Genomic DNA, 12,562 nt, shown 5'->3' on the forward strand with positions numbered 1-12,562 from the left:
CATAGCACAAATTATACTTCATAATCAGATTTCCTCTGTAGTCTCTTTCTGAATTATATTTCTGTCGACTGTGCAAAATGATTTGCAGTTTTCTCTAATTTGGCAGAGTAATATAAAACTGTTCTGCTAAATCTCACTCCTGTGCAACTGTCAGTTCCTGGCAGAAAAGAGAAAATAAACAGATATTGACGACAAAGTAAGACCATAATGAAGGTATATAGATAAAAATAGTACATTGACACATCAGCAGCCTCCTATATTTCTAGCTATGTCTAAGACACTGCATGCTTAACTGGAGATTATTATAAACTGATTACTAAATATTCTTCATGATTTCTTTCTGTATTTTGTATTCTGTATTTTGTTTTGTAACTTCTTTGCTTTGTACTGTTTTGTTCAAAGTTTCCCTTTAACTAAACAGCAGCTTTCATAGGCTTTTGCCAGTGACTGACAATGATTGTGTTGCCAGGAAATCTATTCATCTTGTGTATGTGTTAGATGGAGATGTGAGTATGAGAGATGAAACTAATGTGCGTACTTCTGGCCTGTAAAATCCAAAAATAAGAATAAATCTAATAATAAACTTTTATCCACAGAAGTATATTAAAATGTATTATCACAGAATAAGCACTGTATGAAGAAAATGCTGCCATATTACTGGATAGACTGTACAATGTAAATTTATAATGTTGTGTTTCAGACCATTTTAGGAAATATACAAAATAGTCTTCTCAACCTTATTAACCTTGAAATATTCATGTCTTAGGAAACTCCTGACACAAATTGCTATACCCACAGATCACAGTACTAGCATGGTGGTCAGTAAGAAGAATGCCTCTTACACTGTTGGCGCAAACTGCTCATTTCTCAAGGAACCCTTGGCGACCTCTGGAGGAACCTTATGGTTGTATGGAATCCTGAATGAGAAATACTGATACAAAGGTATTGGAGAAATACCCTTGTATCAGACCCTCTTGGGATACCTACGTCACGCATCCCGGAAAGCTCTGGCTGCTCCTTCTGCGCATGCCGTAATAGCAGACAGGGAATTTTTCCTCCTAGGGAAGAGATGCCGACTTCATGCATGTGCAGTGCTCTTTTTTTTCCCCCCTTCACAGTGGGTACATCACCTGATCGGGTGACGAAGAAAGAAGACCGGAAAGGAAGACTGAAGGTGGGGGCGCCCTGCAGTTTTTTATGTTCTAATAATGACATAATGATGACATTTTAAGGGGTATTAGCCACAAGTGTCCCCCATTTGCACCTAAAATTTTGTGTTTCTACACCTCTTATTCCAGAGAAATTGGGGATCAAATATTGGAAGCGCATAGTTATATGTGACATCTGTGAGTTTTTTTCGTTCTAATTAGGCCATATTGATGAATTTTTAGGGGATGTTAGTTACAAGTGTTCCCCACCAACACCTATATTTTCAGTTTCCTACACCTCAACCACTATCAATGTGAGTCTTTAAATCCCCTGAAGAAACCAATGTGTGAAACGCGTCAGGGTTGAGACACAATTCTCACCACTTTGAAAATGATGTTATGTGACATGTAAATATTGGTCTCATGTTATGTCCTATGCTACCCATTAAGCTTTGGTATGTTATGTTTTATTGATTTAAATTTATGCGTGAAAGTTAAATTAAATTAAAAATATATTCTTTTATTTCTATAAGATTGCCAAAAAAAAGCCGTCTTTTGTCTCTCCTCCGCTTGCATTCTTAATGAATTAGGCTTGGCAAACAAATACTACTTTCAATACCTTGACTTCCCTTTTGGATACTTTTCTTTTTTCTTCTTTGTTGTCATTCCAATCTCTTTATCATGTTGTGTGTGATATACTGCACACCTAGCATATAATTTCTATGATACAGCTAATAACACTTCTTTGTATATATGATCTCTCAGGAGGTGAATATATATTTATATTTAGGGCTCCTAGTGGTACTTTTGAAACATCGCCCCCAATGTTGTATTTTCACAAGCTGTGACCACATAATTTAAAATTCTTTGAAGCTGGAAGTTGAAATTTTGGGTATTAATAGCTATCCCGTGTTCTCTGCAAATCCTTATGGCTAATGGTTATGGCCAAGGTTTGAACACAGTGAGTTGGTAGGATGCAGAATATGACAAGCAGTCTTAAATGGAGCACCAACACTGTACTGCAGGTGAAAATGGGGTTGGGGAGGTATGGGTGAGAAATGCCATCCCTAGAAACAATAAACCCCTAGGCTACGGACTATGTGGGCTTACAAGAAAGACCTGCACATTAAATACACTGCCTAAAAACTGTTTCTGGACCTTTTTTACATGGAGGATCCCTTGAAAAGAAAATTACAGGTTTTCAGAGAACCCCTGTTATAATTACTAAATCCACAGATCATAGTACGTAGAAGAATGTCATCTGTAAAGATAACCAAAAGATGATTGGTGTCACTTAAACTGACTTGAGAGTCACAAACTGCTCTTTGCTCACGGAACTAAGCAACCTCTGGAGGAACCCTTTGGTTCCACTAAACCCTGGATGAGAATCATCTTCTTATCATATAATCTGTGGCTTGTGTGCAATATAAACTATTAACAGGCTACTATAAAATATGACTTGACCACATCCTGTTCCCGCCACAGAACTCACTGCAAACTTCACCTCCTTTGGGAGCCCCAAGTCTTTTACAATCCCACCACAGCCTTGGGTCATTCCATGCAGCCTGCTAGCAGGGGACAGAGAGGGCTGTGACTGCTTTCTAAAGAAACAGTAATAAGAAAGTGATAAAAAAGCGGGGGTTTTTTTTGCAAAGTAGCTTGTATTAGGCAAATTTTAAATCCGTTGTCCCATTGTCAGACACGTTTCACCTATCTTGCTTCATCAGGGGATTTATAGGGAGCGCTATTTGCAAGTTGCTGGTAGAATTATTCACAGGAGTACCACGAAAATGAGTTTATAGGTGTATATTCATTAAAGGGTCTGAAGTAGCAGCAATCAAACACAAATCATAAATGCCACTTTTCTTATTACTGTTGATTTAATATGGGGTTGGCAAAACAAATCTACTAGTAGAAAATTGCTGGAATTCCTTCTCTCATTTGGTGCTTTATAAAGAAACATAACCATAAGACTTTGAACACCTTTTGTTTTTATTTACCTGTATTTTTTTTCACTTATCTAAAATATTAATTCAGTTGAGCTTGAAACAAGATCAGCAGAAAACAAGAGCTGGTAAAAAGAGGGCAGAAGGTTGTTAGCTGAATAAAAATGCAGCAAGCGTCCTGTTGCAAGCATCTCCGGGACTAAAAATGCACTGTCAGCACAGACTGCATTCTGCTTATTCAGAGAGGATACTTGCTGCCCTTCCAGGAAGTAATGGCATGCATTCACCTCAATGCAACAACATTGACAGAAAATACATTACAGTGTGATGGGTACAAGCTGATTGCTGTTCTAGGTATATAGCCAAGTCCTAAAACATACAAAATAAATTACCGTTAGGAACAGTTTGATAAGGAAGGTATAAAAGTTATTTTTTTTTAAATATGGATACGAGGAGGAGACATGTGTTTGTCAATATGCTTAATGATCCAATGACAGATAGAAACTCATGGAATGATCCACTGGAGAGTAATGAAAATTCTCCCAAGAATAATATTCTGTATTTATTAGTAGTGATATTATTCCAGTAACTGGTTGGAGGAGGGCCTGATATTAGGAAACTAGAGACTGGCTGCAGACATCTTTTCCTTACCTCTACCACCAATGTGATTAAAAAATCCAACCTTACATGGTCCAAATTTATTATTTTCTGGAAAGTGATTTTTTTCTTCCTAAAGGAACAGGGAATTTTGTTTGGCTTTTTCTATTCTCCGCTGTTACTTATATATATATAATCTGAAATATGTATCTTATTCCTATCAATATACCATCACTCAGATACGTTACCTTCTACAATATTATTAAATTTAGTTATCCCCTCCATATCTTGGTTTCATTATGTGGAGGAGGTTATTAACATCAGGCCCTCTTCCCACAAGTTACTGGAATAAAATCACTACTACATAAATAAATGGAGAATAATATTCTTGTAAGAATTTTCGTTACTCTCCAGTTGATCATTCCATAAGTCCCCATCTATCATTACCACATAAAGCATATTGACAAGAATGTCTCCAAAATCCCCTGAGGAAGCCTTCCAAGTGAAACGTGATGGAAATCGAGACAAGATTTCACACCTGTTATTTTTCATCATTGTTTAGAATAGTAGAACTATGTTGAGTTTAGACAGCATAGCAAAACTATGTTAAGTTCAGCACTGCTAACTATTGTTTCTTGAATCACAAATACACTAACTACTTTTTGCCATAAAAAGCCGCTTTCTCTTTTTCCTTTACTTATACAAACTAGGCTTGGCAACTATTTTCTTTTATCAATAGTGACCATCTCTTTAGTTTACTATTAATCTCTACAGTCTGATAAGCATAGGTCACTACTAAATAACACAAAGGGATATGTGATCTAAGTACCTACAGCTGTGTAAGGGCTGATTCAGACCTGTATCGGCCACCTGCAGCACAGCGGGGTTCTTAAAGTGTTTATTTCATTACCGCCCCTGTTCATTCTCTATTGGGCTGCTGTGCCATGTAGTGTCTCATCCGTGGCAGAGTTTCAGTGGAAGCAGCATGCAAACTCACCATTAGTCTTTAACTAAAGTTTTGTGTTGATTCCACATAGAGTTTTGACCTTGAATGAGCAGACCTAGCAGATGCATAAAATTATGATTACAGTACCAATAAAATAGTATGACCCATCACCACAGCAATTTATTCCCCTCCATCTCTCAAAAAAGCACATGTATGTTTGGATTTTGTTTCTATAATTACTTATCTTCTTTACATGTCTTCTGGTTTCACCTTTTTTCCAGGCATTGGGAAACCCCCAGAAATGCAGAGACCTGATAACAAAGCCCCATCAGGGCCATGAAACCCACAACACATTCTAAATCTTTTAAATCATTCAACCCAGAAGACTAAGGACATCTAATGGCAGCAAAGAGGTACTGCATTGGACAGCATCAGAGAGGAGATGTATATTGCAGCCTGAACTACATTTATTTTAACCTCCTGATTACTTTTCTGAAGAAGAGTCCAGCGTTGAGCTTTAACTAATATGTTTACTATGCAATATTCATGTAAACATATCTTATTATTATTATTATTATTATTATTATTATTAAACAGGATTTATATAGCGCCAACATATTACGCAGCGCTGTACAATAAATAGGGATTGCAAATTACAGACTAATACAAACAGTGATACAGGAGATAATATCTCAACTTGGAAAAGTGTCATTTTAAAGCCAGCTTTAGTTGTCCTATTATTCAAAAACAATAAGACTATGACCTAGAATTGTAAAACACAAAAATAACTTTGTTCTTATGCATAGCCTACATACAGTAACTGATCATTTAAAAGCAACAACGATCTCCCATCAGCCAAGTTATCTGCAGCATAACCCCAATTTTGTACTTTAGAAATTATTTACAAGAAAGGAAACAGTAATTGTAAAAATGCCATGGCATGGAGCAACAGCAAACTAACCTGGGTAGATGAACCATAAGAATAATTTTCTATTAAAATAATGTACTGCATATAAATTGATTTCATTTTGTAATTGATAGTTGTAACCGTCAATACGAATTCTTTTTTCTACAACAAAATGTAGTAATGTCCTTAGGCTAGCACACCTATTAAATAATATGGTGCAAAACCCTGGAAAATATGAGAGATTTGCATAAAAATGCAACATTAACAACTGAAGTTAGTTTTATGCACAGTCACTGTGTAGCGGATGGTGATAAAAAACTTAACCATGCATTACAGATAATAGTTTTAGCAGATCAATCGATAATGTAACTTATGACCAGATGGGATAGGCAGTCGATAATGATTATGGCACAAGACCAACAGATGAGGTTAGAGGATAGTAATACTCAGGGGTTAGAGTAGAATGAATTTAGAAAATTTATACACAGTAAGTAATGACTGGATCTTATTAATTAACTTCAGCCTTGCATTGTTTTACAGGATACTCTTTTCTGTTGAAATTGCTTTCTCTGATTTTACTGCACATTGTCAGCTTCTTCCTCCAGTGTGAATTAGGAGATGAAGTAAGTCATATAAAGCCTGCCTTGTCCGCTCGCTGGAGGATATCCAGCATTATCTAGTTGTTTCATTCCCAGCAGCCTTATTGACCATGGCCTGTCCTTTTAGGTATTAGAATTTAGTTCTTTAAATCAGAGACTTCCCACTGCCATCCACTCCACAAATATCAAGTCATTTTGATATTTGCAAAACTCCTCCCAGGAGAAAACATACTTTTTAAATCTGGACTAGGTAGAGAACTGAGGCAAGGTGCTGTGATATTTTCAGGAAGCTATGTACAGAACACTGCTGGCCCCTCCCATAAGTAGAAATCTGCCTGCATTACACAGAGACCCTGTAATGACGTCACTGAGTCCGAAATAAGGCTTGTATGAAAATAAAAAGACATATCATATTTATTAGGGGGGGGGGGGGCAGGTAGAGCAAAATATAATTATATATATAATATATTATAATAAAAAAAATATAGAGAAATTGACTCTGTGGATTGAAAGGAAAACACACTGTACAAAACAGTTTTATGTTTTATTGTCAAATTATCTGTACATGTATGCTATTATTAATGTATGGAAAATATTATTGCCACATGTACCATTTCGCTGCTCCTCACCATAACTGTATGCAAATGGCTATTTTTTTATTGTTTTTTTTGTTTAAAAAAATTTAAAAAAAAACAATAAAAATCATTGAACACAAAAATATAAGCAGGAGCTTCAGTATTTTTTCCCAGATATTTTAAAACCTCAAATAGGTACACATTTATGAACTGACTGGCACCCTGGAAAGGAACCAAGGTCAGGACAAGGTTCTCTATCACCCAAGGCACTGATGCCAAATGATTCCTCCCTCCCCAAGGCTGGTTAAAAGAAACAATTCGGGTTAAATAAAATATTATCAGAAATTTTAGAATTAAAAAAAAAATGAAATGTATTCTCCAATTTGTTCTATTAGAATAATGATTCTGAACATTTTTTTTTTAGGTTTAGCATTACAACCACCACCAAAATGCGAAAAAATGAAGAGAATAAATAAGTTAATCAAAAATAATGAGGATTTACTGCAGCTTGATATAGGTCCCAATTTTGTTTAAACAAAATTATGAAAAACTTGATGAACTTGTATGAACCGAAGGCACAATAGTAGATTCCATTTATAAATGACTGCAGAGCAGGACCAAAACTGGCAAATTGACAACTCAGTTCTGCAGATTACACAGGGAGAATATAGCACTCCCTGTGTAATCATCAGAACTATAGCACCCAGGCAGCTGTCATAATGACAGCAGAGTACTGCTGGTTACATCGGGAGAGTCACAATCCCCAGTGTAATCTGCAGGACTGAGCTCTCATTTTTGAAAGCTAATCCTTGCATGGTGCACAGCAGGCAACATAGAGGCAGAAGAGGCTCCCGTGCCAGCTGGATCCCAATAGTATGGCTTTTAAAGCAGAGGCCTCTTTTACCAGCCCTGCCTATCCAAATCCCACCCTGAATTCACACTAAAATACCATTCATATTCACAAAATAAAATCCTTAATTCTATCCAGCAATGTTTTTCATAAACCACACTAACACAAAACTCAATCAAGATATTAGAAATCCTTGAAATACTATTTTTTAGTGATTTTTACCTTGCTAATTAATGGTCCCTGTTTTATGCCCCCTGAGGTATTGGTTAGTCAGATATTTGTCTAGAACCGGTGGTTAATGGCCCATCCACACTACTGTCTTGCAGTAACACACATTGCATGCATTGGTGAACTGCAATGCACCTCTATGCAGCACACAGAAATTCATCGTAATTTTTTTATTATACAAAAACTGGATCAGAAATATTGGTCTAGACATTTTTTAGACCCACAGGTTGGACACCAAAGGTAAAAAGAATGTTGGCACCCTTTGTTACACTGGGCAACAAAAATAATTAATCTGATTGATTTTTGGAAAATCTTTAGAAATATCAAAAGAATTCCATTCAGTTTTGTACAGAAAGTCCCCAGAAATCCAATATTCTGTGGTTCCCCCGTTATTATAGCATTAGAATATTAGTTACTATAGATGGTAGTCTTCCCAACTCCCATTTTCTTTTGTATCAAAATATTTTCAGTATTTACAGGGTTAAAGCAGGCAAAAGTTTATAATTTAGTTGTTTTTGTAGAGATAGAAGTCGCAGCATCTTCCTCTGGTGCCTCTCCTGTCCTCGTAGAACCATTAGGCCCAGCATGTCCCAAATATGTCTCCTATCTCTGTAGAACTAAAAGTTATAGCATGACCTTCTGGTACCTCTTCTGTTTTGGATATCTGGAAGTCCAAGCATGTCTCAATGGTACATTCCCTGCTTCGTAGAACTAAAAGTCCCAGCACACCCCAGTGTGTCCCAGGTGCTTCTCCTGTCTTCTGTATAACAATAATTCCCAGCATGTCTTACTGATTCCTCTCCTTTCCCTGTAAAACTTGAACTTTAGGCATTTCCCACTGTACCTATCCTGTTCCTGAAAACAGCATGTCCCTCTTGTGTATTCCTCTGTAGAACCCCATCATATCCCACTAAAGGTTCTCCTGTCCCTGTACAAGTCCCAGCATCTCTCTCTTGTGTATTCCCTATCTCTGTAGAAGTAGAATCTCAGTAATCCAAGTAATGGCTCTCTTGTCTCTGTAGAACTAGAAGTCCCAGCATGTCTCTCTTGTGTATTCCCTATCTCTTTAGAAGTAGAATCCCAGTAATCCAAGTAATGCTTCCCTGTCTCTGTAGGACTAGAAACCCCAGCCGTCCCACCGGTGCCTCTCCTGTTTTTGTAGAATTGCTATTAGTCCCATCACCTCCTACTGCTGCCGCTCTTGTCTCTGTGGAACTAGAAATCCCAGCATGTCCCACTGGCGGATTGCCTGTCCCTGTACAAGTAGAAGTCCACCATTTACCAATTATGGCTCTTCTGTTCCTGTAAAACTAGAAATTCCAGCATGTTTCACTGGTATCACCCCTGTGTTTGTAGAACTAGAAGTCCCAGCATGTCCCACTGGTGCCTTTCCTGTAAATGTAGAACTACAAGTTTAGGTGTGTCTCATTGACATTTATCCTATGAAGAAATAGAACCCCCAGCTTGCCTTATTAATGTTTCTCCTATGTATGTAGAACTACAAGTCTCAGCTTCCAGTGTTTCTTCTTGTCTCTATGCCGTCTCATGCATGACCACTCCCTGCACTGACAGCCACACCTTGTTTTCCCCAAACTCCATATCTGCTAATGGTCAACCAGATGTTGGCAAACATTATTTATGGTATTTGATAAAATTATTCTATATTTGTACATTTGATTCACTTCACATTCATTTCATTGCAAGAATACAAAAAGTTGCATTATAGCATATCCAGCTCTCCCTAGTTCAGGAGATTACTCCTCACTTCCTGCTCTGACATCAGTCATTTGGACAGGAAGTGAGCGGAAATCCCTAATTGATACACAGCAAGAAAATGCTGACCGAAGTTCTTTGCACCCCCACTACAAATGTGCTTTAATTGATGGGTGGCCAACTGGGGGGGATTTCCACTCATTTCCTGTTCAGCCTGAAAGTCTTCCAAACACAGACAGCAGTAAACGCTGATGTAGAATTTAACCCACTTTATGAACATATAAATATTTATACAAATATATTTCCAACATTTCCTGAGTTGGACTACATTTGCTAGTTATTATGTTAAATTCAAAAATCACACAAATTCAGCCAGTCTCCCTAGAAGTATACACATGAATAAGTAAACGCATATTTTTATTTCCCTCTCTGCTAATTAAAGCCAAACACCTAATTCAGATTACACCAAATAATACAGAAATATATAAATAAATAAATTATATATAAATATAAATATATATATATATATATATATATATATATATATATATTGCCCTCCTCTCCAAGTTAACAAAATGTCAATATTTCTTAACCTCCATCTTTCTGCCCACTTCCTTTGAGCCCAGTCTGTCATTTTAATGCCCCCATAGGGAGCGTGTTATCATGTCAGCTAGGCTCACAATATACAGAACTAGGCAATCGGTGCTTGAAGAATGGTGGGCGAGGGTCACAATGCCCACAGTTTTGCTTTAATAAAACGATTACCAATCAGAATAAAAAAAAAAGATGCATGAAAAAAGTTGTCAGGACTGTTTAAGTTTGACATTGATGCATGTTACAGCCTACATGAACTGGCCATAAAGAAACTGATTAATCATTTCCTACAGAGGGAGCTTTGCTGAAATGATGCAGCAGAACTGGCTCACCTTTACTAAAGGACAATCTGCTTCGCCCCTCTATGTTATTTCTTTTATTATCTGTGTCTTTTATAAAATATGATGCTGCAGATCTTGTATCATCTGACTTTATTTTAAGAACTAATACAGATAAGATTATATCCCAGGATAATTATTTCTAGGCAGCACACCCATCAGAAGCCTAGCCCTGACACCCTTCCTATCAGACCGCCATACCCCATATTCTTGGCTTGGGTGGGGATTTATGGGGCAGGTTCATAATGGGACTGCAGTGAGATCATGCTAAAAAAAGTTCTGCATTAGGGTCCATTAACCCCTTACTTTAGTGTTGCCTGGATATCTCCTGTTTTCTAAACTCATAAGCAACTTTTCAAACTGCAAAGGTTAACTAATCACAAAAAAAAAAGAATGGGAAATTAAAAAAAAATGGCCGGCAAATGATATAATTAACCTTGACAAAATTTAAATTACTGATGCAGAAATCTGAAAATGACAGTTTGTCCTAGTTGCTTAGCAATTTATACTTTTCCAAAGACATCTATGCATATTGAGGATTGTTATGTGGTTGCTGAAATCCTTGGAAAGGACCCAAAAAATAACCCACCCACAATGTAACCGACTGCAGATCTGGCTCAGAACACTGCAATGGGGCATCTTGTAGCCCCCTCACTTATTGTGCTTTTAGAAGTCACAAACATTGCTGCATCAGGTTTATCATAGAATAATAAATAATAAATGATGGTTTGAATAGAAAGAAATATTATAAAGTGTCAGTATTTATTATTATTTTATGGGTGCCAGGCAGCTCAGAGCAGATGGTACCATGCCATGCTTTCTAATAAGAATGTCTGTATTTTGCCAAGGCATGATCAAGGTAGACTGGTGCATGGGATGAGTACTGCAATGCAGACAGAGTTTGGTGTGCTTGCATGGGCTCCTGACACTGCATTGCAGAGCTCAACTTTCTACAGACATTCATTCTAATCATGATCACCCAAATTCTATAATACAAAAACATTTTTAAAAATATGATTGTAATATTACTTACCTGCAAGGAATGAATGTCCTCCCTGGAACACAGCAGCCCATGTAAGTAGCAGTAAAGGATACATGCTGAAATAAAGAAACTTGCAGCTTTTGTCCTGAGCTGGTCCAGGGGATGCTAATGATGGATAAAGCTGGCATACAGGAGGTAGGATCAGCTTCTTTCATATAGCAGCAGTGCAGAGCTGAGAATGCTTAGTCTGTCATTCCCACACTGTGGCACTAAGCATCCTAGCAAGGCAGGGGAGAGATCACATGACTACCAAATCACTGAAGCCAAGTGGAAGACATATTAACTATGGGCAACATACTTTTCTTGTCTCCTTTATATGGTATCAGGAGTGATAGTTAATAGACCATTCCAAAATATTACAAAAAAAAAAACACAATGTCAGATTTATTTTTTTTGATGAGAAAAACTGCCTAAAAAGATCAAATGCATCTATTGCAGTGATGAATATAAATGTAGAATAAATATAACAATAAATACAAATAATACAAAAATAGTGTGAATAATATAATAGTATTTTATATAATGGAAGGTTATATACAAATATTTAGGTAATTGCTTAGAAAGCATGCACAGGTGAAAGAAAAACTGTGGGCATATTAAAGAAAAGTTAATACTTTAAAGAGGATGTATTGTTTCACCGCATGTATTATAGTCAGAACTACAAATAAACCATTTATTTTTTTATTTCATATTTATTCTTTTAAGCCAGCAGGGGAGAAGCAGCAATTCCCCCACCTACTAGATTGTAAGCTCTTCGGGGCAGGGTCCTCTCCTCCTCCTGTGTCACTGTCTGTATCTGTCTGTCATTTGCAACCCCTATCTAAGTACAGTGCTGCGTAATATGTTGGCGCTATATAAATCCTGTTTATTACTAATAACAATATTATTAATAATAATATTAATAATACAGGTTTGTTTGTTTTTCTATATCTGTTTGTTGGAGTCAAGAGAGTGAACTAATCTCAAGGCTGACACTACTTAATAACTAACTTTTTAATTTATAGCACTGAATAGCATGAGATTACATACACACGTGTGACAAAGAGGAGAGTTATTCCTGCGTATAAATATCTTCTAAA

At 36.8% G+C, this 12,562-nt stretch overlaps 1 protein-coding gene across 1 annotated transcript in view; it reads right to left on the reverse strand.

Annotated features, from left to right (window-relative positions):
* Positions 1-11,677, reverse strand: part of CNTNAP1 (contactin associated protein 1) — a 56,157-nt gene extending 44,480 nt beyond the window's left edge. The window contains exon 1 of the mRNA XM_072403971.1: positions 11,475-11,677. Within this exon, the coding sequence (XP_072260072.1) occupies positions 11,475-11,538 (64 nt within the window). The 5' untranslated portion in view covers positions 11,539-11,677. The remainder of the gene's footprint in view (positions 1-11,474) is intronic.
* Positions 11,678-12,562: the final 885 nt, after the last annotated feature.

This window comes from Pyxicephalus adspersus, chromosome 3 (genome assembly GCF_032062135.1).
Source record: "Pyxicephalus adspersus chromosome 3, UCB_Pads_2.0, whole genome shotgun sequence".
In the NCBI taxonomy this organism is placed as follows: Eukaryota; Metazoa; Chordata; class Amphibia; order Anura; family Pyxicephalidae; genus Pyxicephalus; species Pyxicephalus adspersus.